Here is a 25,729-nt window from a genome sequence, read left to right as displayed (position 1 = left end):
ATGAAGAACTGAGAGAGTCATTTCCTCTTGTTCTTTCCTCTGCAGAAAGGAGAAACAGCTGGCTCTCCTTGTAAGATCTTAGCCTCACCCACACTTCCAGGCCAGCACATTCTTGGAAGGGCCTGTCCTGGACCTCTCTAGTTCAAAGTCAGCTCACCTCATCCAAACAGCTAGAGAACTTTGTATACAGTACTGTTCATGGGGCAATTCATCACACTGCCCTGTGCTCTCACGCATGGTACTCAGCCAGCATTTATCACTTTATTATTGCTCAATTTTCACAATAGGAATAATAATGGCTAACATCTATTTGGCACCAGATCTTATAATAATGACATTTTTAGCATTATCTTAGACCTCCCAACCACTATGAGGTTCATGTCATTATTATCCCCGTTTCATAAAAGAAAAAACAGAGATTGATAAATGAAGTAACTTGCCCATGTCACACAGCTGGCCTAATCTTGAGCCCTAGTCTCTCTGAATCCAAAAGCTACTCTCTTAAGATGTTAAACTATTCTCTTGAATCTGGCAGGGATCTTCTTGCACATAGAACTGTCATAATTGATTGAAAAATGGACTTGAGATTAATAGCCTTCTCTCCTTTGGCATCTTCTTCCCTCATCCCTACCGCCTCTGCCCCTCACCCCACCTGGTCGGGCCTCAACGCTGGTGAGTTTGCCGTTGTGTTCTGCGAACAGGTCTTTTCACAGAAAACAGAGAGTGAAGAAAAACCAAAACCTGTCTATTTAAATGTAACCAGAGAGTAGTATGTCTGTTTTGGTGTTTTAATTACTAAAATAAAGGCAGCTGTGTTTATTTCCATGTTGGCTCTTGCAGACATGGGTTCACTTTATTTAACTTGGGACGACCAGGTCATACATATGCCTGGGACGTGTTTCATGTTCTCAGTTATACTCTGAGTGTCTGTGCTGGGAAAGCCCATCTCCGTTCTAACCACCATCCTAAAGAAGGACAGAGGTTAGACGGTCCAGGACATGGTCATCGAAGCTCTGGTTTTTGACAGCTTTGAGTTATTCTGGGCTCAATTCACATCCGGGCAATTAGTTTCAAACCCCAACCATATGTGTTTCTCACTAGCCTGAAAATTGCTCAAAACATAGAGAGGAACATCCAACAGCCCCCGCTAAACCCAATACTGGAAAGGAGTGTTGGAGGAGTGCTGTGATCCTTGGAGGGCTGTTAAGAACCACAGCACATGGTAGAGATGGAGTCCCGGAGGCCTTGGGAAAGGAACAATGGCAGAAAGAAAGATCAAGACCATTGGCTTAACACTTCTTCCAGCCTAGAACCTCCCTCTCTGACACTACGATATAGTGCAAAGAGCACAGATTCCACTGGGGACTGAATTGTGTCCCCTCACCCCCCAAATTCATATGTTGAAGCCCTACACCCACAATGTAACACTATTTGGAGATGGGGCCTTTTGGAAGTAATTAGGTTCTGATGAGGTCATGAAGGTAGGACCCCCCTCAACACTCAGGTTGGGATTAGCCCTTCTTACAAAGGGACACCAGAGAGCTTGCTCTCTCCCCGTCCTGTACACAAAGAGGCCGTGCGAGGACACAGCAAGATGGCGGCCAGGAAGAGCGCTCTCACCAGGAACCCAATCTGCCAGCACCTCGACCTTGGACTTCCCAGTTTCCAGAACAGTGAGAAATAAACATCTATCGTTTAAGCCTCCCAGTCTATGGTTACAAAAACCATTCGGCAGCCTGAGCAAACTAACATAGGTGTCTACGTCAGACAGGGGTTCACATCCTGACTCTATCGTTCATAGCTGCGTGACCTTGGACAAGCTATTTTGTTTCTCTTGCCCATCATTTTGTGGATAAACTATGCACTGAGAACAATGATTGTCTCTCAGGACTGTGAGGAGGGTTGAATATGATGTATGTGAAAGGTGCCGGGCACTTTTCCTGGCACCTCCATCCAAGTCAGCTCCCTTCTCCCCCATTTGGGTGTCCTTAGCGCTAGAATGTGGGACACGACACCCCATCAGCAATGCCGCCCCATGTATGCTATGGCCGATCTCATAAATGGGCAGCCCGTTGGTCAAATTCAGCCCACAGATGTGTTTTGTTTGGCCTGTACCAATGTTTGGGGACATTTGGATTACTTATCAACATTTAAAAGACAGAAAATTTCACATAAAAATCTCAATTTCTGGTTCTTCTTGAGAAATAAGATGGTATGTCACTGGACCTGCATTGTTCCGGGCGGGAGGGATCCCCTTGGACAGAGGGTGAGCTCTCATCTCCACTCTCCAGGCTGGCTTCACCCACTTAGACCTGCTGGGTACCTGCGGACTTCTGAGTGAGCAGCCCGGGGTTAACAGGGCTGTTGAAATCTAGCGTGGCCCGTTATTTTTCCTAGCTGCCCACAAAGGTTTTAAGTACAATTTCAGGATCAGTCCCCTGATGTGAGGAACAATTAGCATGTTCCTGAGTCACCGTTTTATTTATTTATACGTCTATTGTGAGCTAAGGAACGTTCACGGAAGAGACCGAGATCTTAGTTCTTGGAGTAAGATTCAGCTCTTGCAAGCTGGGAGGTTGGCCGACCCAGCTTTGTCCTTGTCACTCAACATCTCAGGGCCTCAGTTTCCTCCTCTGTAAAAGGAGGGCTTGGGTGAGATGATCTCTATTGTCTTTTTCCATATTTGTGTAATTATTAGGTGAAATTCAAGTGCCTGGCTAGAAATTTAACACAACTCTGTTTTCTTCCGAGCTCTAAAGGTTTTAATGAAAGCAGAGCTCTTAAAACACCTCACTGCCCCTTAACACAGGTCTTAACTAAATGTAAACAAGACCTGAATAATGGCCTTGTTTAATGTTCTGCCCATTCCAGGGTTGGGTCTTCACCCTTGATGTTTTGCACTTAACACACCCAAGAGGAATGAACACCAGGGCATTAAAAGACCTGATGTTCAACCTCCTGTCCCGGGAGACCTCGGGGCTCTGGGCCCTGCTTGCCTCTCTGCCCTCATTTCACCAAAACACAAACCCAACCGCACCACCACCCAACCTCCAGTACTCTGCGCATGTGGGCCTTCTTTCAGTTCCTTGCTCATTGCTACCACTGGACCTTTGCACGTGCAGTTGCCCCCACCTGGAGCCCTCTTCATCTAGTTAATTCCCACCGATCCTTCGGATGACAGCACAAGTGTCACATCACCATTCCTGGCCTCCTTGGCAAGATGAAGTCCTACTAACATACACTTTCATCACATCAGCTGTGTTGTAGTAGCCGTCACAGGTGCATTATTACATTTTACATGTGTGATCAGTTGACTAATGATTATCTCCTCAACTGAATATAAATTGCAGGAGAGCAGGGGCCACATCTGTCTTTGCTCATTGTTCTTTCCAGTGCCTGGCTAATAGGGAGGCACTCATATATTTGACGAATGAATGAACAAGTAGTGGACACTACTGGGAAGATTCTCGAAGACATTAAACTCCTCAAGGACCATGTCTTATTGAGGGTTTCATCACCAAAACCTAACAGCAATGACAGTAACGATGATGATAAGAGCTCCAAGTACCAAATACTTGGTGTGTTCCAACCCTGTTCTTACAGACTATTTATGTAGTAACTCAATAACTCACAAGAATCTTGTGCACTGGAAGTAGGTGCATTTCCTATCTCTGTTTCACAGAAGAGGAAACCAAGGCACAAAGAAGTTGGCAAGCTACTTAGTAAAAGGAAGAATAGTAATAAAATCCTAAGCAGTCTGCTACCAACTGCTAGGCCATCCTTGCCTAATACGGCACCTAATAATCAAGCAGGGCACAAGAAATGTTTACAGAATAAATGGCAGCTACCAGATGTCAACCCTCTACCCCCCGCACCCCAGTGACCCAAACATACATTATATACATGGACAAATGGACGAGCCCTCTCTGGAGCAGAAGTCTAGACAGATCAGGGCCCCAGAACTTAACAGTTACAAGAGTCTCATTAAAGCCAACAGAAGCAGCAATAGGAACCAAGCAGAAAACAGAACTTAAGGTAAAGCTCCTGGGGGTGGGGTAGCCCCTTCCACCCCAGCTCAGGCCCATGGTGGGAGGGTCCCGGCCTGGCCAGCCACATACCTGATGTTTTCGTTCAGTGTGTAGAGCTCATTGCTTTGCAAGCCGCCCCCTTTAAAGACATTGATCACGGCAGTCTGGACACTGCAGGGAAATAGAAACGACCCCTGGTGAGTGGATCTGTCTTCTCGGGGCCATTTCCACAAGCAGCTCAGAGCTGAAGGTGGGTGGAAGGGCCGGGAAGCCTGTGGCACAAACACGGCCACGTTTTCTATCCGTCACTTCCATCTGAGGGTCCTTGGAGAGGAAGGGAGACTGAGGCCAGGAAGACCCAAAAGTAGGCCCTCTCCCCCCGCACTTTCTCACAAGTTGGCAGCCCTGCTGGGGAGCAGCCTTAATGAAGGGCAGGCAGTGGGATCTGCTCTCAGGAAAGTGCGTGGCCACCACCGCTGGGCCTGAAAGAATCCCCAGTGGCACTACCCGCAAGCAGGAGCTGACCCAGGCCTGGGGTTCTTTCACTTAGGAGACCTGTCTTCACAGGGCAGCCTGGAGACCCAGGGCCAATAGGAAAGGATAATTCCTTGCCTTTTTTTAATTTTTAACTTAAAAAATTGTTCAAATATGGATTTTAATTGTCCTTGCCTTTTAATAGTACCCTCTGGGAAGAACTCCAGCAGGGCTGGCCTCACTTCCCCTTCCACTCCCACTCCTGCCACTGTCTAGGCAGAAGAGTTAATCCGTTGAGGGGCCCAGGTAAGTCTTGACTCCACGTTCTCTGGACCCCAGCCCAACATTTCAGCAAGGAGCTGATCACAAGCTTGTCTTTACCAAGGGTTCCAGGCCTTTTTAAATGAACAAGCCCGCATTTAACATCAAAACATTTCGGACACCCCCTCCCTCCCCATCATAAGGGTTGGGCATTCATTGAAAAAATCCATAATGATCCAAATGACAAAGAATTCCATAATGCTTTAAAATAATGATGCATTGATTTATCCAAAGAGGAACCACACAGATTTGAAAAACAGCTCAGAGAAGGGCGAGACATAGAACAGATTCAGTCTCTACTCAGTGCTGGTTGCACAAATTTTCAGCTGGGCGCCTTACAAAGGCTAAGTGTCTCCTCTCCCAGCCACCTGTGGCTCCCAGGTATGGGTCACCCCTGGTTTACGCTGCTTAGTTAGCTTTTCACAGATGCTGTCTTAGCTCTCCAAATAGGTAACAGGTGACTTGAGGTTACTTATATGTTCCCACCCCCGGGTCCTCTTACAATTGACGTGTGACTGATGGGCATGAACGGTAACTGTAAGTTCACATCCAACTGTCCCGGGCTGGTTAACTGACTCTGAGAGCCCAGAGGCCCCCAGTGGTCCGCTTTCCCTCTACTAAAACAAGGAAAGCTGGGGAGAGGGACAAATTAGGAGTATGGGATTCACAAACTCCTATACATAAAATAAATAAGCAACAAGGATTTACTGTATAGCACAGGGAACTATATTCAATATCTTGGAATAACCTATAATGGAACACAATCAGAAAAAAAATAACTGAATCACTATGCTGTGCACCTGAAACTAACACAACATTGTAAATCAACTATACTTCAATAAAAAAAGAAAAAAGATATTTTTAAAAAAAGGAAAGCTAACGGATATAGTTGCTGTAGGGAAAAGCACTCTCTTCATCAATCACCCCTATACTCACGACCTTCTGGAGCTGAGATCTCAGGAGATGCTGAAGCTCAGCCAGCCGCTGGCCCTGCTCTGCTGCTGGCGGTGCCCCTCTGCCCGCCCGTGCCTCCTGTACCTGTTCCAGGCCGAGTTGGAGCTCAGCTGCAGAGCCTGGCGGGCTGCCTGGAAGCGGGGCAGGTCGCTGAGCGCCGGGGAGCTCATGAAGCGCGGTCTGGGCCTGCGGAAAGAGCCCATCTTGGGGAACTCGACAGGCAGGCTGGGGGCGAAGCCACGGGTCATAAGTCCAGGTGAGGGGACGGCTTCTCCTCTGGACCTGAAGGTTCCGACTGCCCACCCAGAGGGCTTCTCCCAGGACTGCTTTCTGGCCCTCAGGCTTTCTCAAAACCACAACGTTAGCCAACACCTGAAAAGAGAGGGCAGCTTTTGTTGAAAAACGCCTAGGCTGAGCAGACCCCATCTTGGAGGAAGTTGGCTGGGGCTTCCTGGCCAAACTATCCTAAAAACAATTCCAGGACCCCACAGCACTATCTATACCCTGCAGGGTCCCATTCACAAGTGTTTACAGGCCTCTTGTTAGTTATAACAGTGTGGTCACTTCCCAAAATGGGAAGCCAGCGACAGTGGGTTGAGGCCAGTCCTACAGAAAAGTGATTTCTAAGCTGTACTTGACTGTGGTTCCCATGCACGCTCATCAGAGTTCGGGTGCTGGCTGGGTTTCTGTAGACCCCACGATGCTGTGTGTTAAGATATGGCTTTTTAAAAAATGGAGAACACAAGAGCTCTTGTCCTGGCACTGAAGGCCGTCCGTGACACGCCCTGACCACGGCAGCCCATGCGTATCGCTCAGTATTTCCCAAAGCGTCAGTGCCATTTCACTCAGGCTCATCTCCTCACCCTCTCTTAGCTGCTGTTCATTCCATCAGAACATATTTATTGTTTACTATTTATTAACCATGTGAGCTGTGGAGCATCCAAAGATTTCTAAGACCTAGTCCCTGCCTTCCAGAGGCTCATGGTGTATGGGAAGATGACTGGTCGTGTATTTGTTCACACAAGAAATATTTATTGAGCACCTACTATGCTCCAGGCACTCAGGTACTGGGGATACAATGGTGGCCCTGGAGAATGTGGTCCCTGCCCCATGGAGCTTACAACTGGCCGTCAATGCTCCATGCCAGGCTGACTCCCTCCCAGGCTTTTGATTGTATCTACCGTTTCCCTTGCCCAGAACCCCCACCCTCTTCCTCTCTGCTTGTCTAAATCTCATCTACCCTGAAGGGTTGGGTTCAAGGATACTGTCTCCTGGAAACCTTTAAGGCTTCATGGTTAATGGCAGAGACTTTGAGTGAATCTGGGTTTGAGTCTTAACAAGGCCACTCCCAAGTTGTGTGACTTTGAGCTCATTAAGTCTGAGAGTCCACACCTGTTAGCACTGCCAACTTCCCAGGACTGATGAGAGAGGAAATGAGATGGTGTGACATGCCCAGCAGAACAGCAGAGCCAAGGCTCTCAAGCATCAGCTGTCTCTGTTCAGACTCACCTCTTTCTTTCCTCAGCACTTTTGAACCTGTCATTTCAGTCTTTTAATCTTTAGTGAGCCTCAAGTCCAAACTGACGACTTAAAGTGAGTTTTGAAACTGGTCAGAGTGAAGGACAGAAGGAAACCACCAAAGGTCATAGTTACTTTTTCCTTCCAAGGCTTTAAGGTTTAGCCCAGAAGTATTCTCACTGGCACCTCTCTCACCAGCTTACTCTGCTATGACCCCGAAAACAATGCTGAAAGAAGACGACTTTCCAGCCATAAATGCCAACTTTCAGGTTGGCAGGAGGAGTAAGTTTTGCAGGGCCAGCTGCAGCGTCAGGAGAAGGAGGAACCGAGGTGCCTCCTTCTAAGGAAACACGCTGCTCTGGTCAGAAGGGGAGTGAGGCTGCTAGACGGGCACTGAGGCCGTCCATCCAGAGGGTGCGGGCGCTGCTAACACTCTCTGCAGACAATGGGCACAGTGACAGTGAACTTGTAAAGCCAGGAGCCAAAAAAGCAATGACTCGGCCCACCTCTCACATTTTTTTAAAGGAAAGCAGACTTGTGTCCCATTTTCTTTTACAATCTCCTGCCCTTCTACCCATTCTCAGACTGAGCAAATAGTGACTAAACTTTACCAGTAAATGCTGGGGAAGTTGTAACAAGCCCGCTCAGTTTCAGAGGGTCTCAATACTTCCACAAGTGCCCCTGGAAGGTGGAAAGATCTGTGCAAATCAATGAGTGAGGCAAGGAAGTCATACAACCCCAGAAGCCCCTTGGGAAGCCTGAAACTAGCTAGCTTTGGGATTTGATTTGCCCGGTAAAGGTCACACTACTAAGAGAGGCTCTGTTTCACCGCCCTTCTTTAAATGGGCCTGCTAAGTGCAATTCATCTGTGTAATTACGGGCTATTAACTCCTTTTATGAGCATCCTAAACTCCAGGTGATGCAGTTGCCGCCCACTCAGGGGCACTTGTACAGGGAAGTAGAAAGGTGAGCAGAACGGATCGATCAGGTGTTCAGCTTCCGGCTTCCTGCTGAAACACCACTTCTCCAGGAGGCCGGGCGACACGGAGGATCCCAGGGTGGGCTCCTGTCCCCACCCCAGCCCCACCCAACTTCTCAGTTAGCGCCCCCCACCAGGCCTCCTGCTCCAAGCCGTGTGTGCGTCCAGCAAGACGCATGGGCAGACCCATGCCACCCTCAGATACAGACAATCCAAAGCTGTCTGGGTCTCTACCATTCTCACTTGTGGACGGAGCCAAGAGGACTCCCCAGAGCACGCAGAGGAAGCTGCTGGGCGTGGTGGCAAGAGTGGTCTAAAGGGAAAAGCTGACACACCCTGCATCCACCTGCTACGGTGCTGGCTCCTCAGACGTGGGCTTGTCCTGACCTAGATAGGACAGATCAGAAAGTGACAAGACGGATGGGGCTTTGGGGTGAAGCCAGTCCAGGCCCCCATTTACAGGTGACAAAAGTGAGGCCCAGAGGAGCAGGGAAACATCCGATGTGTCTGAGGTAGGAGAGAGCCAGGACTGGCTAGAACTCAGGTTCCCTGACTCCCACCTAGGCCATCTGTAAACTCCTTGAAGATGGGCATGGGGACTTACCTCTGTTACCTCAAGCCTAAGCGCAGTGCTCAAGATAAAAAAGAAGGACAGGACAGCAGCTAATAAGGCACCACTGCCTGCCTGACGTGATGACAAGCACTGTCACGGTAGGGAAACTTAATCCTCATAAAACCCCATCTGAAGATCAGAGAAGTTAAGGAACCGGCCAGTTAAGTCACACAGCTAATAAGCGGCAAATCGCCAGCTGACAAATGGCCTAATTCTACAGCTCATTCCCACTTTGCCAGGCTACCAAACGCAGCCAGAAAATCAGCATCGAAGCTACCAAGTTAGTCAGGAACATCTAGTCACAAGATTTCTTATCAAAGTTCAAATCTCACGCCCAGGAGATAAACAGGCATAAGGAACTCTAAGACCACGTTTGGTGCCGACAAGAGGAGAACGAGGAGAGAAAATGAAAAGAGAAAGCGTGACTGCCTTAGTTAGACACCCCACCCCTTACTCCCTGCACGACCCTGGCAAGTTTCTTGACCTCTCTGAGGCTCCATTTCCCCCTGCACGACATGAGCTTGCTAGCACGACAACCTCAGGGTTGAATGAGGATAAAATGAGTACATATTTGTAAAGCACTTAGAGAGGACAGCACATGGCAAAGAGCAAATGCTTCGTAAGTGCTTGTTAAATAAATAAAATAACTTGCTGTTATTTCTAAATCTCCAAGCAATGACAGCAGTAGACACAGAGCAACACTTCCTCTAGCTTATGGCGACCTCACAAGCATCTGGAAAATACTCCACTTGGGAGCAGGCCAGGCCTCTGACCTCCCATGGTGGTCACAGCGCATTAGGGCCTTTGGTAACTCACGATGCTATTTATTGAGGCATGATGCCTCTCAACTCCTTTCCTGCAGCGTTCTTTCCGGGCTGCAGCGGGGGCGGGTGTTGGTCAGAGTGAAGCAAGCTAAGAATTACCAGCCCTTTGGCCCAGCAGTTCCACTTCTAAGAATGCACCCTACAGACACGGTCACATGTCCCCAAAGACTGGCAGATATGCTCATTCCTTGCAGTAACGAAAAACTGGAAACTACCGAAATATCCACCCAAAGGGGACAGGTTAAATCAAGTATGGTACCCCCTAAATGGAAGAGTTAACATACCATTAAAATTAATGCGAATGTCTGTAGTTCTGAAGGAGGAGTGGTCACTAGAAGCTTTGGAATCAGACAAACCCTGGCATCAATGCTCATTCTGCCACTCACTGACTGTATGAGGCAGAAAAACCGGCCCCCAAAGATATATTCACTTTTTAGTTCTTAGAACCTGTGACTATTACCTCGGGTGGCAAAAGGTGTGATTAGGTCAAGGACCTTGAGAGAAGGAGCTTAGCCCGGATTATCCAGGTGGGCCCATAAATACAATGACATGTATCCTGATAAGAGGAATGCAGGAGACTGGAGACAGAAGAGGAGAAGACACAGATACACACAGAGAAGATGTGAAGATGGAGTCAGAGACTGGAGAGATACAGCCACAAGCCAAGGAATGCTGGCAGCCAACAGAGGAAGCTGAGAGAGGAAAGAAATAGATTCTCCCAATGCAGCTAGAAGTGGGTATACTGGGAAAAAGAGAAAAAGAGATTCACCCCTAGAGCCTCTGGAAGGAGTGTGACCCTGTGACACATTGATTCTGGACTTTTGACTCCAGAACTGTGAGAGAATACAGTTCTGATGTCTGAAGCCACCAAGGTTGTGGGAATTTGTTAGTGCAGCCAACAAAAAGAGAATATACTCACTCTGTGTCCCTGGACCACTCTAAACTGCAGTCTCTACCTCTAAAACATGAGAACTTGGAGAGTTGTGGTGCTGATGAGAAAGATTATCTACGAGGTGCTTGGCATGGCTCCTGGAACTATGCAGGTGCTACCACAGGTGCAGTGGAGGTTCAGAGCAAAGGGGCCGGAGCCAGGCCCCATGTCACCACTTCCAGCCAAGGCAGGCGATTTAGGATTGGTGGGGGGCTGGATGAGATGATTCAAGTAAGGCTTAAAATAGTGTTGGTATGCACCAAGTGCTTGATACATGCTACCTATTGTTTATTTTTATTACTGCCACCATCACTGCTGTATTAGCCTGCTCAGTCTGCTATAACCGAACACCACAGATGGGATGGTTAAAGCAACATAAATTTATTTTCTTGCAGTTCAGGAGATACACATTCAAGGTCAAGGCATCAGCAAGGTTGGTTTCTCCTGAGGCCTCTCTCCTTGGCTTGCAGATGGCCACCTTCTCCCTGTGTCCTCACGTGGCCTTTCCTCTGTGTATGTGCATCCCCTGGTGTCTCTTTGTGTGTCCAAATCTTCTCTGCTTATGAGGACACCAGTCAGATTGGATTAGGGCCCACCCTAACAAGCTCATTTTAACTCAATCACCTCTGTAAAGGCCCCATCTCCAAATACAGTCATATTCGAAGGTACTAGGGGCTAGGTCTCAACATATGAATTTGGGGGGGACACACTTCAGCTACAACCACCACCATCATCATTGTCACCACCACAAAACCTTCTTTGCCTAAAGTCTCTGAGTTACAGAAGCCACAGCGTCTCAGTAGATATTCCCTTGTGAAGGACCGATGAGGTTAACATTTAGAAAAATGTGCTTCTAAGATGGTTTAAGGGGTTAAGTTTTGGGTGCTGGAAGCGTTCCCTTCAGTAATCTGGAAAGCCAGGGTCCTGTGTCCATGAAGCGTGAGGCAGTTAGAGGGTTACTGGGTGCTGTCACCGGCCTTGCTCTCCCAGGCTCACTGCACAGGGGTCTCTTTGGAAACCTCTGCACACATGATCCAGAATGTGTTTCTTGGAGAAAAAGAATGTGGTTTCTTGCCTTCTCCTCCCGGCTTCCAGGGCCAGGGCACGGGGAGGGGGGTGCAGCTTACAGGCCGGGCCAGTGGGCAGAAGGTGGTACACTCAGTGGAAAATGCAAATGAATTCTACTAAGGCTCCAACCCTCAAGTCTGAAAAGGGAAGTAGGACCATGGCACAACTTAAAATAAAGAAGTGGGTGGCTTATAATGACTCTGAAGCTTCCAGGAAAAAGCCACTCTGAGTGTAAATAACAAAGAAGTCAAAGAAAACGGTACTCAGTCTGATGTGGCCACCCAGAAAATGGAAAACGAGGAGAAACCAGTTCCCAGGGAAACTAGACAGAAAGTCCATCTGACACATCCGCCCACCGCCCCCACCCCGCCCAGGAGACCTTGCAGGCAGGAAGCCCAGCGTGGATGGAGCTCCTTCCCTGGGACACAAACACAGAAATGAAGAGGCAACGTCCTTAAGCAGCCTCAGGATTTAGATACTGTCATTCAACTTCACCCATCCATTCTCTAACTGTGGCCAGAGAGATCTTTATAATGATGAGAGTGGAGAATGATAGCACATTCGCTGAGAGCGAAGTAAGGTGCAGGCACTTGACATGTATTATCTCGGTGTTTCTAAAATAAATTTAGGGGATCTTGTCCAAAAACCTTTAATGATATAGATTAGAACAGAAAATATCAGAGTGCACTGCATTTGGGAGAAGCGTGTATATTACACATGTACTCGTACTGAGTCTAAATGTACCAGTATTTCCTACTGTCTGTAACATTCAAAATGTTTGGAAAGCCCTGTGTGCCATCGCCATCCCCATCTTACAGAGAAGGAAATGGAGGTGCTGCTTAGGACAAGAACCCAATAGCCCAGTGCCTGTGTTGCTTACGGCCGATGTTGCTTCAATGACTTCAAAGGCTCCCCACAGGTCTTAGAATAAATCCCCAAACCCCAACCTCACACGCTCACCTCCCTTCACTCTGCACGCCAGCTCACTGACTTTCCTTCATTTCCTCTAATACCACCCACTCCTTCCTGCCCCAGGACCTTTGCACATGCTGTGCCCTCTGTGTGAAATACTTCCCACTCACTTCTCCAGGCTCAAACCTGCACACCCTTTATTGTCTAAACTTCCTTTGCTCAGAAAGGCCCTCTTTCCCCTCCCCCATGATCAGGTCACATCACCCCATAGAGTGTCCTCCTCACCTCCTTTGTTGTCATATCACAATCTACCTCAATAAATCACTACAGAATTATTTCTTATTGTTTTTATGAGGTCCATAAGGTCAGGGACTATGTCTATCTTGTTCTCAGGTGCATCCCCAGAGCTTGGTATAGTGCAGGAATTCCACAGATATTTGATGAATGAGCAAATGAACCAGCCCCCTGAGAGGTACTGTTGCTGGGAGACACAGAAACTATAAGCAAGTGTCAGCTGAGGATACCGACACCTCACATTACATACGGCTTTACTGTATGAAAACATCCTGGTATTGAAATCTGACAAACCTGGGTTCAAATCCAGCCTCTACAATTTATTAACTGGGTGACCTGGATAAATGGCTCAACCTCTCTGAATCTCAGTTTCCTCATCTGTCAAATGACTGTGATACTTCCCTCGATGTTGTTAACATTAAATGAGACAGCCCAGACCATGGCCTGGCCCATAGTAGGGGGTCCCCCAAATTGTAGCTAGCATTAAAATTTCTATAGAACACTGCTCTTCACGAAGCCCTCATAGGTCCCCAAAAGGTGACACTCAGCCATGGTGTGGGGCAACAGGCACTCTCACGCCCTGCTGGAGGGACAGCAGTCTGGGGCAACTGCTATGGAGGGAAATTTGACAAGGTCTACCAAAATAACAACGGCTGTACCCTCAGACACAGCAAGTCTACTCCCAGTAATGTTATTCCAGGCATGTCAAGTGGCTTATGGAACCAGGGCTTTTACTACAGCCTTCTTCATAAAAGCAATGGGTTGGGAAGACCCTAAATGCTCAGCAACAGAGGACTGACTATGTCAACTATGGTATCCCATACTCTGGAATCTAAGAAAGAAGGGGAGAGCCAGGGATGCTCTCCAGGGGACACTCTGAGTGAAGCGTGTTGAAAAGCTAAGCATAGAATCATTTGTATATTAGGCTCCCATCTACATAAAAAAGATGAAAAAGAGTATTTGCATATTTCACTGCATGAGCATAAAGTATCTCTGAAAGGACAAACCAGGAACTGGTAACACAGGTTTTCCCCAGGAAAGGAGCTGGGTGGTAGGGATACAGAGGGGAACACTTTTCTCTATAAACCCTTTTGTACCTTTTGAATTTTGAAACATGAAGATGTATTACTTATTCAAATAAATAAGTAAAAACAACAGTGACCGCCTCCCTCCTCCTAAAGTAAAAATCAAGAGAGGTTATATGGTTTGTTCAAAGTCACTCGGCTATCAGGGGGAAGTCAGGATTCAAACTTGGCTCCTGATCCCAAGCGCAGCCCTCTCTCCATAACTATCCATTCACTCATTCATTCAACGCAAATTGATTTATTCAGCACACTTCCTCTATAAAAGGAGCTGCCTTGTTAGGGATACATGGGCCAGAAAATAAACCCTGGTCAGAAACGAAGATGAAAGGAAGAACCAATTTCTTTCCGTCTTTGCATCATGCATCACAAACAAGCCCAAAGGGCTGAGTCTGGAATATCCCAGAGAGTGGGCAGGACCAACCCAGGCTAAAGGAGCCAGCCATTGCTCAATCCAATCTGGTTTTTGCCATCTCAGTATAAAAGCCCAGCAGTCCCAGATCTGAATTTTCTAAGAGAAGCCCCGAATCCAGAGTTTTTTAAATGTTGAAATCACTTGATATGTAAGTATTGGCAACTAATTCACCAGGCTGACTAACACTTTGGGGGCCTCACATATAGGTTGGTGACCTTTATTTTCTCCCATCGTAGCTATGACCACCAAACCTTCTCACACCTTTTACCCAGAGCCTAATGGGGGTGTAACGTAAGCCAGCACTACCCAGCCACTGTGGCCTTGGGTAAGTCACTTCCCTTCCCTAGATCTATTGACTTCTCAGCTAATTAAGAGTTTGGCTTTGCTGATGGCCATGATAACCTCTCAGCATCACCAGCCATGCATTCAGTCCCTACCCTGTAAGCCACACGAAACTGGGTGCCTCTGACAGACTTGGAGGGGGATCAGACCCTGACACGGTGCGTACGCAGAACCAGCCCTCAGCCGATGTATCAGCTCCCACCTGCCACATCATCTAGTTGACCAGCCTCTTTACCAACCAGTTCTCTCTCTTATCTCACTCTTACCCCATCATCGATTCCTCGGTAGAGCCACAAGCAACCCTCCCACCCCGATATCACATACACACCCAGGTATACTCTTCACCAGGGAGAGCCAGCAGCACCTGGGATTTCACTAAAAGAAACACACACCAAACAGAACCCGCTAAGCCAACCTAAGAAACCAGATTTGAACTCCCCAGCCTCTGCCCATGGGATGGAAACCAAGTCAGAAGTGGGTTTTTAAGAGCAGTGGGACCATTTTGCAAATCAATTGCCTACCACGCCGATTTTACTATTGTTGTTGCTCCTAAGAATATACTAACCATCCTCAGAGGCTGGTCGTGACGGTGGGATGGTGCCGAGCCTCTACGGGCATCTATCGCCTTAGTTCATTTCCACCCTAAACCAACCTCCAGGAAGTAGGTTTTGTTATTCCCGTTTTGCAGAGGAAGAAACTGAAGCCTGGGAATTAACTTGCCCAGGGTCAGAAGACTACTAAGTGGGACCAAAAGTCAAATCCTACCTGATTCCAGGGCCTGAACTCCCAACCCTCTGTTTTAACAACATTCCTGTCTGCCACACAGTCACCACCCATGGCTTCCCTTCTCAACCATCACCAACAGCTTCTTACCAGGTTCAGGCAGCCTGTATGCTCTGTCCCTTACAGGAAGGAAGCTTCATTTCTTCATGGTACCTTCAAGCGAGCTGAAGTCATTGTGTTTACTTGTTCACTGTCTGACTGGCCCTGAGAGCACGTAAGTTCCTTCAAGACCTGTAAGACCTTGCTTGTCTCGTTCACTGCTGTATCCCGCTATGAGCACAGTGCTGGGCACATAAAAGGTGCCCAGTAAATAATTTTGAATGACGGGATGAAATGTGGACTTCCGAGCCAGCAGAAAGAGCAGCCCTCCCATTTCTGGGGGACCAGAAAAATGCCCTTCCTTCTGCCTGAACTGGGGTCCGCCTAAGCGTTATTGGACCTGGGTCACGCGGGCACAGAGTCCTGGGTCTGCATGCTGGCCAGTGGATCCTACAAACACAGCAGAGGAAGGTGACTGCTGCAGAGCACAGCACGCTTGTTGGGATTAAGGACCAAACTTCGCAACTTTGAGGAGACAAAAGACAGCCGAGAGACAGACACTCCCACAAACAAGAAAATGTTAAAGGTCAAGTTTGGACTATGGAAAAGGCTCAACAGGAAGAATGAGGCAACTTTCTCAGCACTCCGCTGGAAACCAAGTGCAGACAGAAGAGTCTGGGAGTCTGAATTTGTGCAAGAGTAAATATCGGCACAAACAGGATGCAAGCGCATGTTTCTCTCTGTTTCAAAGTGTTGGCTAAATGTCCACAGGACTCAGAGCACTGACACTTCAGATCCATCTAGAAGTAATTATTTCATCCCATCATCATCACCACCCAGGCCTGCAAACCACAGTATAATCACCAGAAAAATCCCCTCCTGTGATATAAGTCAAGCAAAACTGTGGGGAACAACCACACATCTTATCTACTCCTCTATAAGCCCCACTTTGAGGAGGGAGTTTCTTGGAGTGCAGATTGTTTGGGTGTGGCCTATAAATGCCATCCAGAGCAATTCTGCAGTGCCTCCCAGATGATAAAACAAAAGGCTAGACACCAGCAGTAGCCGAGACCGACCGTGATGTCAGCAATTACATTGCTGACATGGAACATACATAAATCCCTGGGGGGTGACAGAGCGGTCAAAAGCTACTGTCTGGCAGCCAACAAGAGTTTTCAGTGTGGGGAAATGTGCTCTAGATTAACATGTGCGATTTATTAAAAATTAGCTTCACTCTCCCGTTGCAGAAACAGGATGGAGTGCTTTTTCGTAAGAAAAGGGGATGAAGGGGAAGGGCACTTCTTCCTATGTCATGGGGCCAAGTGTAAACAGCACTGGATAGAGAGAGTCAGAAGCCTGAAGGGGCTCTTGGGATCTGATCATTTCAGGGAGGTCATGAGTTCGATTCAAGTTCATGCAACCACCACATGTTAGAAGGTCCGCTGTGTGCCAGGATCTAAGTAGAGGAAGCCATACGGGGCAAAGAAGAATAAAGTATCTGCCCCCAAGGGGCTCAGGGGCTCGCAGGAAATACTCAGAAGTAATGTTATAAATGCAAGTCGACACCGAGGGCTGTAACTGAAGATGGACAGTTGAGACAAGATTGACGCAGAAAGGTTAAATCACCTTCTCCAGTTACAAAGTAAAGTTAATGAAAGGTCAACCGAGAATACATGCTCTCCATTTTCTTGTCTGTTTCTCTAAAGAATATGGGCGCTGGACACTGGAAAGGAAATTTGGGGAAGGAAAAGCAAGCTTTCATAGGTAAAGCTCAACGAGTATCCTTTTTTTTTTTTCATCTGTGACAGGAAAGGATGGGACAAAATATCGCATTTTAATAAATAGCTAGTGAGCACCCACTACCCAGGATGCAAAGATGAGCCAGACGTTGTCCTACCAGTAATAAAGAAAAGAGAAAAAAGGAATAGTAATTTGGTCACGATGAAAGAAAAACACAGGAAGGCCTAAAGCTGAGATGGCAAACTCAGTGCCTACAGGGGCCAAGGCAGAAAACACAACCACGCTTAGAAGGCCAGGTGGGGACCATACCAAACTAAAGAGAACATTCAGTCTTCTTTTTGTTTTTTTAAAGAAAGCTGGAAACCTGTGTTTATATGTCAAATCTCCCAATTTTTAAATACTGGAAAAAATAATCATTTTTTTTTCAAAACACGACTCAAACCAAATGAGACATTTCTGATGCCAAAGTTTGGCTCCCGGGCTGCCAGTTTTTTACTGCAGAAAAAGATGCACAGCTCCTAACTGCCAGCGCCGGAGGAATAATGAGGGAAAAGTGTGGAGGTCACTCAGGCAGACCTGTGGGAAGATGAATCCAGTCCTGGGAAAAATAAATAAAGTAATTGAACAAATAAAGTAAAACTCCAGGGGCCTGTGGTATAACACTCACCACTGACGTCTGCACAGCACTTTATACAGTCAGCCTTACATATCTGCGGGTTCTGAGCCCTTGGGTACAGAGGGCCGAATGTAAAGAACTTGAGCATCCTTGGATTTTGGTATAGGGAAGGGGGGAGAGGTCCTGGAACCAGTGCCCTGCAGATACTGAGGGATGACTGTAATTTCTAAAGCTCATTTTCATGTCATCTCAGTTGATCTTCCCAACAACCCTCGGAAGTAGGCATCATTATGACCTCTATTTTAGAAGTGAAGAGTTTCTGGTTCGGAGGCCAGAGGAGCAACTGGTCCCACAGCTATGGAAGGATAATAGCACCAGGACTCAAGTCTGGGACTAGTACTTTTCCAGAATTTAAGAGAACTCCAGACTATTGTATTTTCTAGACATCTTCCAGGTGATTCTGATGTACAACCAGGATTGATAACACTGTTGTAGGGAGAACCAATGTTCTCAACCAGGGGTGATTTTGCCTCCCTCTCCTCCTGCAGGAGACATTCAGCAATGTCTGGAGGTATTTTTTGGCTGCCATACTGGGGAGGTGTGAAGGGTACTACAGGCATCTAGCAGGTAGAGGTCAGGGATGCTGTTAAACTTCCTCCAATGCACAGGACAGCTTCCCACAACAAAGAATTGTCCAGCCCCAAGTATCAATAGGGCCAAGGTTGAGAGACCCTGGTCCAGACTCTAGTGCCTGGCTACTTAACCAGCAACCTGAGAATCAGCGGAATCAGCATCACCCGGGAGCTTGTTAGTCATTCGGGCCCCAACCCAGACCCACTGAATCAGGTTCTGTGGCTTAACAAGATCCCCAGGTGATTCGTACGCACTTGGAGAAGAACTGCTCTAGACCACACATCCTCGGCCATCACAGAATTTTAGAATAGGAAGGAACCTTCGCGGAAGACCAATCTCATTCTTTTGTAGACAGGAACACTGAGCAACTGGCCCAGGGTCAGACGGCTTGCCCACAGCAGAGTCGGGATCAGACTCCAGATCTCAAATCCCTGACCTGTGTTGTCTCCAAGATGCCAGTTAGGACCAATGCGTGCCCTCTTTGAACAACTCTCCCCTCTGCAAAGTTGATTCTAACCTTTGGCGGTGTCTTGGGGGCTTTTCTGAAGCCTGAAAGGAATCGATTATCCTGTTGGTCAAGTTTTTTTTTTTTTAATTATCTCAGAACACTGCAAAGGATTACCATGTTCACCCACTACTTTTGCCTCCAGATATTTTACAATGAAAGTGGCCATACAGCTGCACGGTGGTGGACCCCAGCGGCCAGCAAGCTGTAGTGGAGTTCTCCAGAATGACAGTAGCAGCTGACGTGGTCTCCCCCAAAGACATCTGGGGAATGATGCTGAACCCGTTCCAGAGGAGTATTTAGAGTTCAACAGCAAGCGTAAAAGGGTTTACACGGAGGATTTACGCAGCTGAGGTCACGAGCAGGTTGTAACAGGGCTTGAGGCAGCTTAGTTCAGAATAATACAGACACACATCAGAGTCCTTGCTGGATTTTTGCCCCCAGTCCTTGGGAAGAAGAGGAAAACAAATTCCTTCACGTATTCTCTCAGGCTCAGCTTAAATGGACATATACTCTAGTTCCTGAATGGCCAAGGGAGCCCCTAAGTGTCCTCTTAATCCTAGTATTTGCTAGAAACCTAACCGCTGTCACAGATGCCTTCAACAAAACACAGAACTCGTCCTGTGTCCAAAAGAACCAGCAAAGTTGAAGGAAGTTCTGTAAGAAATGAGAGAAGCAAGAAACTGGAGGTGTTGCTGGTGTTTGGCGATCATCTAAAGTGAAAGCAGAACACTGATGAGTGCCTGAGAGAAATCTCATATTTACACCCTAAAATTGAGGTGAGGGAAAGAGAATGAAAGCTTAGAGGGAAATACATGCTTTTTGTAACATATGATTATATGCAAAATAAATTGTACAAATAATTATGAGAGGCTGTTTGGGCAGTGGCAGGGGTAGATGTTGACCTGGCTTTTCCATAGGCCATGGTCAAGAGGGAGAGAGATCTTTTGGTGCGTTCCACTGCTCTCCAGAACCCTTCTGGGCACAGTTCACCGTAAGCACAGCAGGGCTGGGAAGAGGGGGGGGGCGGCGAGTGAGGCATCTCTCTCAGGGCCATGCTCTTGATGCCTCGCTCGCCTCACCTTAGTCCCAGCCCCAAAGCACACTCACCACCCACTTTGATAAAGAACACTCATATTTTTGACTCAGAGCTTCCACACAGAGTAAAGGTGGCTGATTTTCATTCTAAGCCTAACTTTTTACTACAGAGAAAAATAAGCGAGCCATACTCCACCCTGAAAGCCTAACATAGGTGTCTCTACATTTCTGACAAAGAACTCGGTTAACTGACTCGCTCTCCAGCCAGCCAGAGCCGGCTGAACCTGGCTATGAGCTTCTGCTTTTTAACCAAGCCAGTATATAATAATATCATTTATTATCCTCTTACAGAAATGTAATATTTTTTAAAGGGAGGAGGCAGAGAATGTCCTCCACACATTTGAAGAATATATAAAAAGCCCCCAAACTTCCAGAATATGTTAAAGCTGCAACTATCAGAAGGCCAAAAAAAAAAAGAGAAAGAAAGAAAAAAAGTCAGCTTAAATTTAATAGACCGTTTAAATTCCTAGTTGATGGTAATTAGAGAGCCAGCAGTATTTCTTTAAACGGCTACTAGACAGAGCTTAATCCAATTTAGATAATCACTAACCTTTGCTTTTTTTTTTTTTCTTCCTCTTTCTCTCTCTCTCGCCTCTAAATGAAATCCAAGGATTGATCTACAAAGGCCATAAACTGGCAAAACATAAGAAAAGAATAAAGAGAGAGATTGGGCGACTGTTACCTCAAAGAGGCAAGTCCAATTAAAATGGAAACAGGTCTCACGGACTCCCTAATTTACATCAACTATAACCTGGGGTTTCCAACAAGGCCTCTTCACAACAGAAGCCATGCCAAGGGAGGTGGCAGTACTTGCTCCCCCATTTTCCCCTCTCAGCACCTTGTCGGGCAGGCTAATTGCCAGGTCTTGCCCAGCAATATGACAGCCATCCCCAGCCAGACCAATGCCAGTAATTCTTAAATTCACAATACCTTCTGGGCCTCTCTCCTTCTTCCATGGGATAACTACTGTCAGAATTATCCAGACTGTCCCTTCAGTTCCTCCATTGTTCACCCAACTCCTGTGCCCTCATTTTAGTGCTACCACACTGCTCTGATCCAGAAACTTCCAGAAACTTCCATGTGAACAAGTAGGACCTTCTTGAGTACTTGGGACCCTGGGTTCTTCATGGAAGACCTTCAAGGGTAGATATCAAAATGAACCAGAAAGAACAAGGGGCTTTAGCTGTGTGACATCAGGAAAGTAATTAACCTCTCTGAGCCTTCATTTTCACATCTTAAAATAGAGAAAAGAATAGCTACCTGCACAGTTGTTGGGAGGTTCAGATAACATTACCATGGCTGGACCTGGCTCACAGTTACTGCCCAGTAAATAAGTTGGCTCATTTAACTGTACAAGTTTCAAGGTAAACCTTGCCTTGGATCTCCAGCCCCTGACAAAAGCGTAAATAACTCAAGTTCACCTCTGATGCCCCATTATTGCCTTGCATCATCTATGCTCCCAACCTCCCTCTTAGCTCCAAAGGGGAATCTTCCCTTGTAAAACAGTACCTTCTGCTTAACAGGGTACCACCGTCTCTGTTCCAAAATTACTAACCTCATACCCCATACGAAACCCACAAAATATTTTATTCCCAACTTTCAGCAACTGAAATATTAATTCCCACTGACTTGTTCACAAATGATACTTTCTATAAGCATTGCTTTTAGCAAGCATTTACATGTTGCACATACAGAGGCAACTCTAGGGAATAAACTTTCAATGATGAACGCTAAACACAGTAGGGATCTTTCATAGGGCCTCAAACTCTATTTCTCAAATCAATTCTGTATTGGTCTAGCTCTGCAAAAAAAGATGAACATGAAAAAGGCTACAATTCAAGAAAGATTTCAGTATATTTTACCTTGTACAAGGGCAATACAAAAGGAATGACCACAGCGGATTATATACATGCACACCTACAAATTCCCTAAGACAGAGAAATCATTAAGAAATCCACAGGGCTTCCCTGGTGGTGCAGTGGTTGACAATCCGCCTGCCAATGCAGGGGACACGGGTTCGAGCCCTGGTCTGGGAAGATCCCACATGCCGCAGAGCAACTGGGCCCGTGAGCCACAACTACTGAGCCTGCGCGTCCGGAGCCTGTGCTCCACAACAAGAGAGGCCGCGATAGTGAGAGGCCCGCGCACCGCGATGAAGAGTGGTCCCCGCTCGCCGCAACTAGAGAAAGCCCTTGCACAGAAACAAAGACCCAACACAGCCAAAAATAAATAAATATATTGAAAAAAAAAAATCCACAAAGCCCTTACTGATTTCAATTTTCTACAGATGAATGGTTTAAATGTTGCACATACATTGTCGATGCATGAATTGAAGATTATGACATTAGCTCTGGATTTCCAGCATGAAATTTTCAGATAGCAGTGTGATAGTTTTCTAAAGACAAGACTGGGATTATTTTTTTTCAGTTATTGAGCCACTCTGTGATATTATGTGACATTTAAAGAAAAAAGCCACCAAGTTAATCAACTATAAGATGATCTAATTAACAACTGAGGCCCTGAAAGGAAAGACATCTCCAGAACAGGCTGGCACTACAAGGCTGGAGTAACAGATCTGGAACCCATTCTCAGCTCCACCCCTGTGTGTGTCGCTTTGGACAAATTACTGAAGTTCTCTAAGTCTCAGTGGGCTTACCTATGTAATGGGGATATGATAGTACCTATTTCACCATTGTTTTGGTGCAGATTACATAATATTATCAGAGTCTGTTAGTGCAGAGTTTAAGACATTATTAAGACCACAAGAGGCGCTTGCCCCCTCCCCTTTTTTAAAATAAAGGGAACATTTTTGTAATGTTCAAACACAGACCATTATTGAAATTTCATCCATTGAAATAAATACACATCCATGACCCTCTGGATCTGAAAGAAATGAGGTCTCCTCATTGAGAAATAATTTTGTCTAAACTAAGCCCTTGAGAAAGAACCCAGTCAAACAAGTCTATTTCTAATGCCTTTCTTTTTTACACTACTAATGGTTCTGGCTGTTAGAAGCTTCAGTAAAATACTGAAAGGACAATGGTTGGAGCTGAAAAAACCAAAGACAACTTTGTGGACTGACCAAGCATTGTTTCCCTTATCTGCTACATTCTACAAAAACACTCTGAACAGCACCCTTGGTCAGATTCTTGGGCTGAATGCAACCAGAGAAGACCGGAGGGCTGCACTTTCCTCAGTCGTACTAGGAACCTCACCAGGGGCTAAATTTAAAATGTGGCTGAATTAGTTTCTGCAAGTTCCACCTCTCCTCCTGACCCGCTTGCTGCTTCATGCTGTCAGTAACAGCGCCTTCCAGCCAGAGAGCAATTTACCAGAGCACAGCACCGTGAAATATTGCAGCATGTAGGCCAGTGAAATGTCATGACTGCACCCACGGTGGTCACTAAAGGGAAGTAAAAAGGGCAGTCTCTGAGGCTTGATCAGCGAGCAGCCTTTGATGGGGGAGGGGCAGGGGATGGAGACAATCTGGAGTTGGCGTCCTTGACTGCTTTGGTCCTTTGCAATGGGTCATTTGGATTTGCACGTATCGTCTGGGCAACAGGTCCAGAACTCTGCCCCAGCAGGGATGCCCGGAGACTCCAGCCCAGAACTATTTCCAAGCGGGTCTCCGGAGCAGACCTGCCGCTGAGCCGCCTCGCGTGAGCCTTCAGTCTTGTGGGGCGCATCGCAGTAATTGAAACCTTGAACTCCGCAGACTGTAGTGCGTCTATAAATACTCACCGCCTTAACTGCTGACAAACAAAACGCGGGCTCCCGGCACCGCGGGGGAAGAGGCGGTGGCATGTGACCAAAGGCAGGTGGGTAGAACAAGGGGAAAACCCTGTTGCCAACCACAGAGGCACCCCACAGCCGATTCCTGAAGCACGGTTTGCAAGTAACACAACCTGGTCTGCCCTCGGATGGCCGCCCCTCGGAAAAGGGGCGGAAGACTGGGGACAAGAGGGTGCCGGCTGCAGGGGCGGAGGCTCCAGGGCGCCCCCTGTGCGCGCAAGGAGCTCTGCGCGCGCACAGTAGGCGCACAGGGGAAAGCCTCTCCAAAAGGAGGTCTGGCGGGAAAGGTGAAGCAGAAAGGGGATGCCGCCGGCGAGCAGAGCCGCCCGCCCCGCCGGGTCTCCGCAAGCTGCGCCCGGGCCCGCCCCAGTCGGCAGAGCGCGCACGTCCAGCGGCGCTCGGGACAAAGCGGCTCACTTCTCTGGCCTCCCCTCCCACGCCTCTCTCCGGAAAAAGGGGGAATGGCAGGAAAAGATGGGGTGTTTCGGGGCGCCGAATCGCCCGCGCCCGAGTAGGGGCAGCTCTTTAGATTTGCCCCTCAGGCCAAAGAGGAGAACGAGAAAGACCGACAAGCAAACTTTCTTTTTCTCCTGGCACAGCCTGGGTCCCAGGATCGGCGGCGTCCCGCGTTCCACCCCACAGCGGTCCCTCGCCCACCCTAAGGTGCGGACGCTGGGCGCGCTTCCCGCCCCCCCCCCCGCGCCCCCCGTGGTGGTCGCGAGCCCCTTCCTCTATACCCGCCTGCAGCGTCCGATCGGAGAATCCTTAACCACGCGGGGGCCCCCACCCGGTTGCCCCCAAATGTAACGCTTTCCCCAAGGCCCCTCCCCGTGCCCCGCCGGATTGTGCCCGGTGTGCCCGGCGATTTTGTTCTCAATCCCGTGCCACTGCTAAGCCTAAGACTCCAGCCCCTCCTGAGTCACCTCGAGTCACGCACACCCGCAGCTCGCCTCCGCCCCAGACTCCGCGCGCCCAGGGAAAAGTTTCCGGTCTTCCCGAGAAAGTTTTCTCACCCGAGAGCAGTGAGCGACCTGGATGGCTCTCGCCGCCGCGCTCCGCTCAGCCGCCTTCTCTACCTCCTCTCCCGGCTCTGCCCTCCGCGGGGTCCGGTCCAGACTCAAGTCCTCTCCGGCGCGAGTCCACAAACGCGGCGGCAGCGGAGCTCCCGGAGCCGAGCTGGTGACACGTTTCCCTCCTCTCTCATCTTACGACCTCCTCCTCCCCCCCCTCCTCTTCCTCCTCCTCCCACTTTTCCTGTCCTGTGCTCATCGCTTCAGTTTCTCTCCAACAGCCCCCATCCCAGCCCCACCTCACCCCCTCCCACTGCCCCTCCCCAGCAGCAACTCTCACCTTGCTAGGGAGGGGGGCAGGGGAAAGGGGGCGCCTGCGCTTAGATCCAGTTCAACAATTTCAGGAAATCCAACGCTTTAACTTGAAAAGCTGGGGAGGATGCAACAGGTCATGGGAGCTTGGCTCTGCTTTCCCCTCGCACGAGATGAGACCCCCCACCTACCTCCACCCCTACGAAGAGAAACTCTACCAAGAAGCCAAGGGAGTGACTCTAGGGCGCACTAGAGGACTAGAGCCTGGGGCTTTTGTCGTGGCTTTAAGGAGCAGTCCTGAGGCTGGTTCCAGGAGAAGTTGTTTTAAGTGCATCAATGAAAATATAATTCCAGTGAAGTCTCTCCCTTAGATTTGCAAAACTCTCTTAAAATTCCCCACTTCTCTTTCCAACTGAAGGTTTAGTGAATTGGAGGGTCCTTCAGGG

General features: G+C 47.9%; 1 protein-coding gene across 1 annotated transcript in view; it reads right to left on the bottom strand.

Moving 5' to 3' along the window:
- Nucleotides 1–25,135, bottom strand: part of PRR5L (proline rich 5 like) — a 73,332-nt gene extending 48,197 nt beyond the window's left edge. Inside the window, exons 1-3 of the mRNA XM_068556449.1 lie at nucleotides 24,975–25,135; nucleotides 5,862–6,149; nucleotides 4,119–4,199 (exon numbers count right to left, since the gene is read on the bottom strand). Of these exons, the coding sequence (XP_068412550.1) occupies nucleotides 4,119–4,199; nucleotides 5,862–6,025 (245 nt within the window). The 5' untranslated portion in view covers nucleotides 6,026–6,149; nucleotides 24,975–25,135. The remainder of the gene's footprint in view (nucleotides 1–4,118; nucleotides 4,200–5,861; nucleotides 6,150–24,974) is intronic.
- Nucleotides 25,136–25,729: the final 594 nt, after the last annotated feature.

The sequence above is a fragment of the Eschrichtius robustus genome, chromosome 11 (assembly GCF_028021215.1).
Source record: "Eschrichtius robustus isolate mEscRob2 chromosome 11, mEscRob2.pri, whole genome shotgun sequence".
In the NCBI taxonomy this organism is placed as follows: domain Eukaryota; kingdom Metazoa; phylum Chordata; class Mammalia; order Artiodactyla; family Eschrichtiidae; genus Eschrichtius; species Eschrichtius robustus.
Note: the sequence above shows the minus strand (reverse complement) of the source record. Positions and strands in the feature narration are given on the sequence as shown.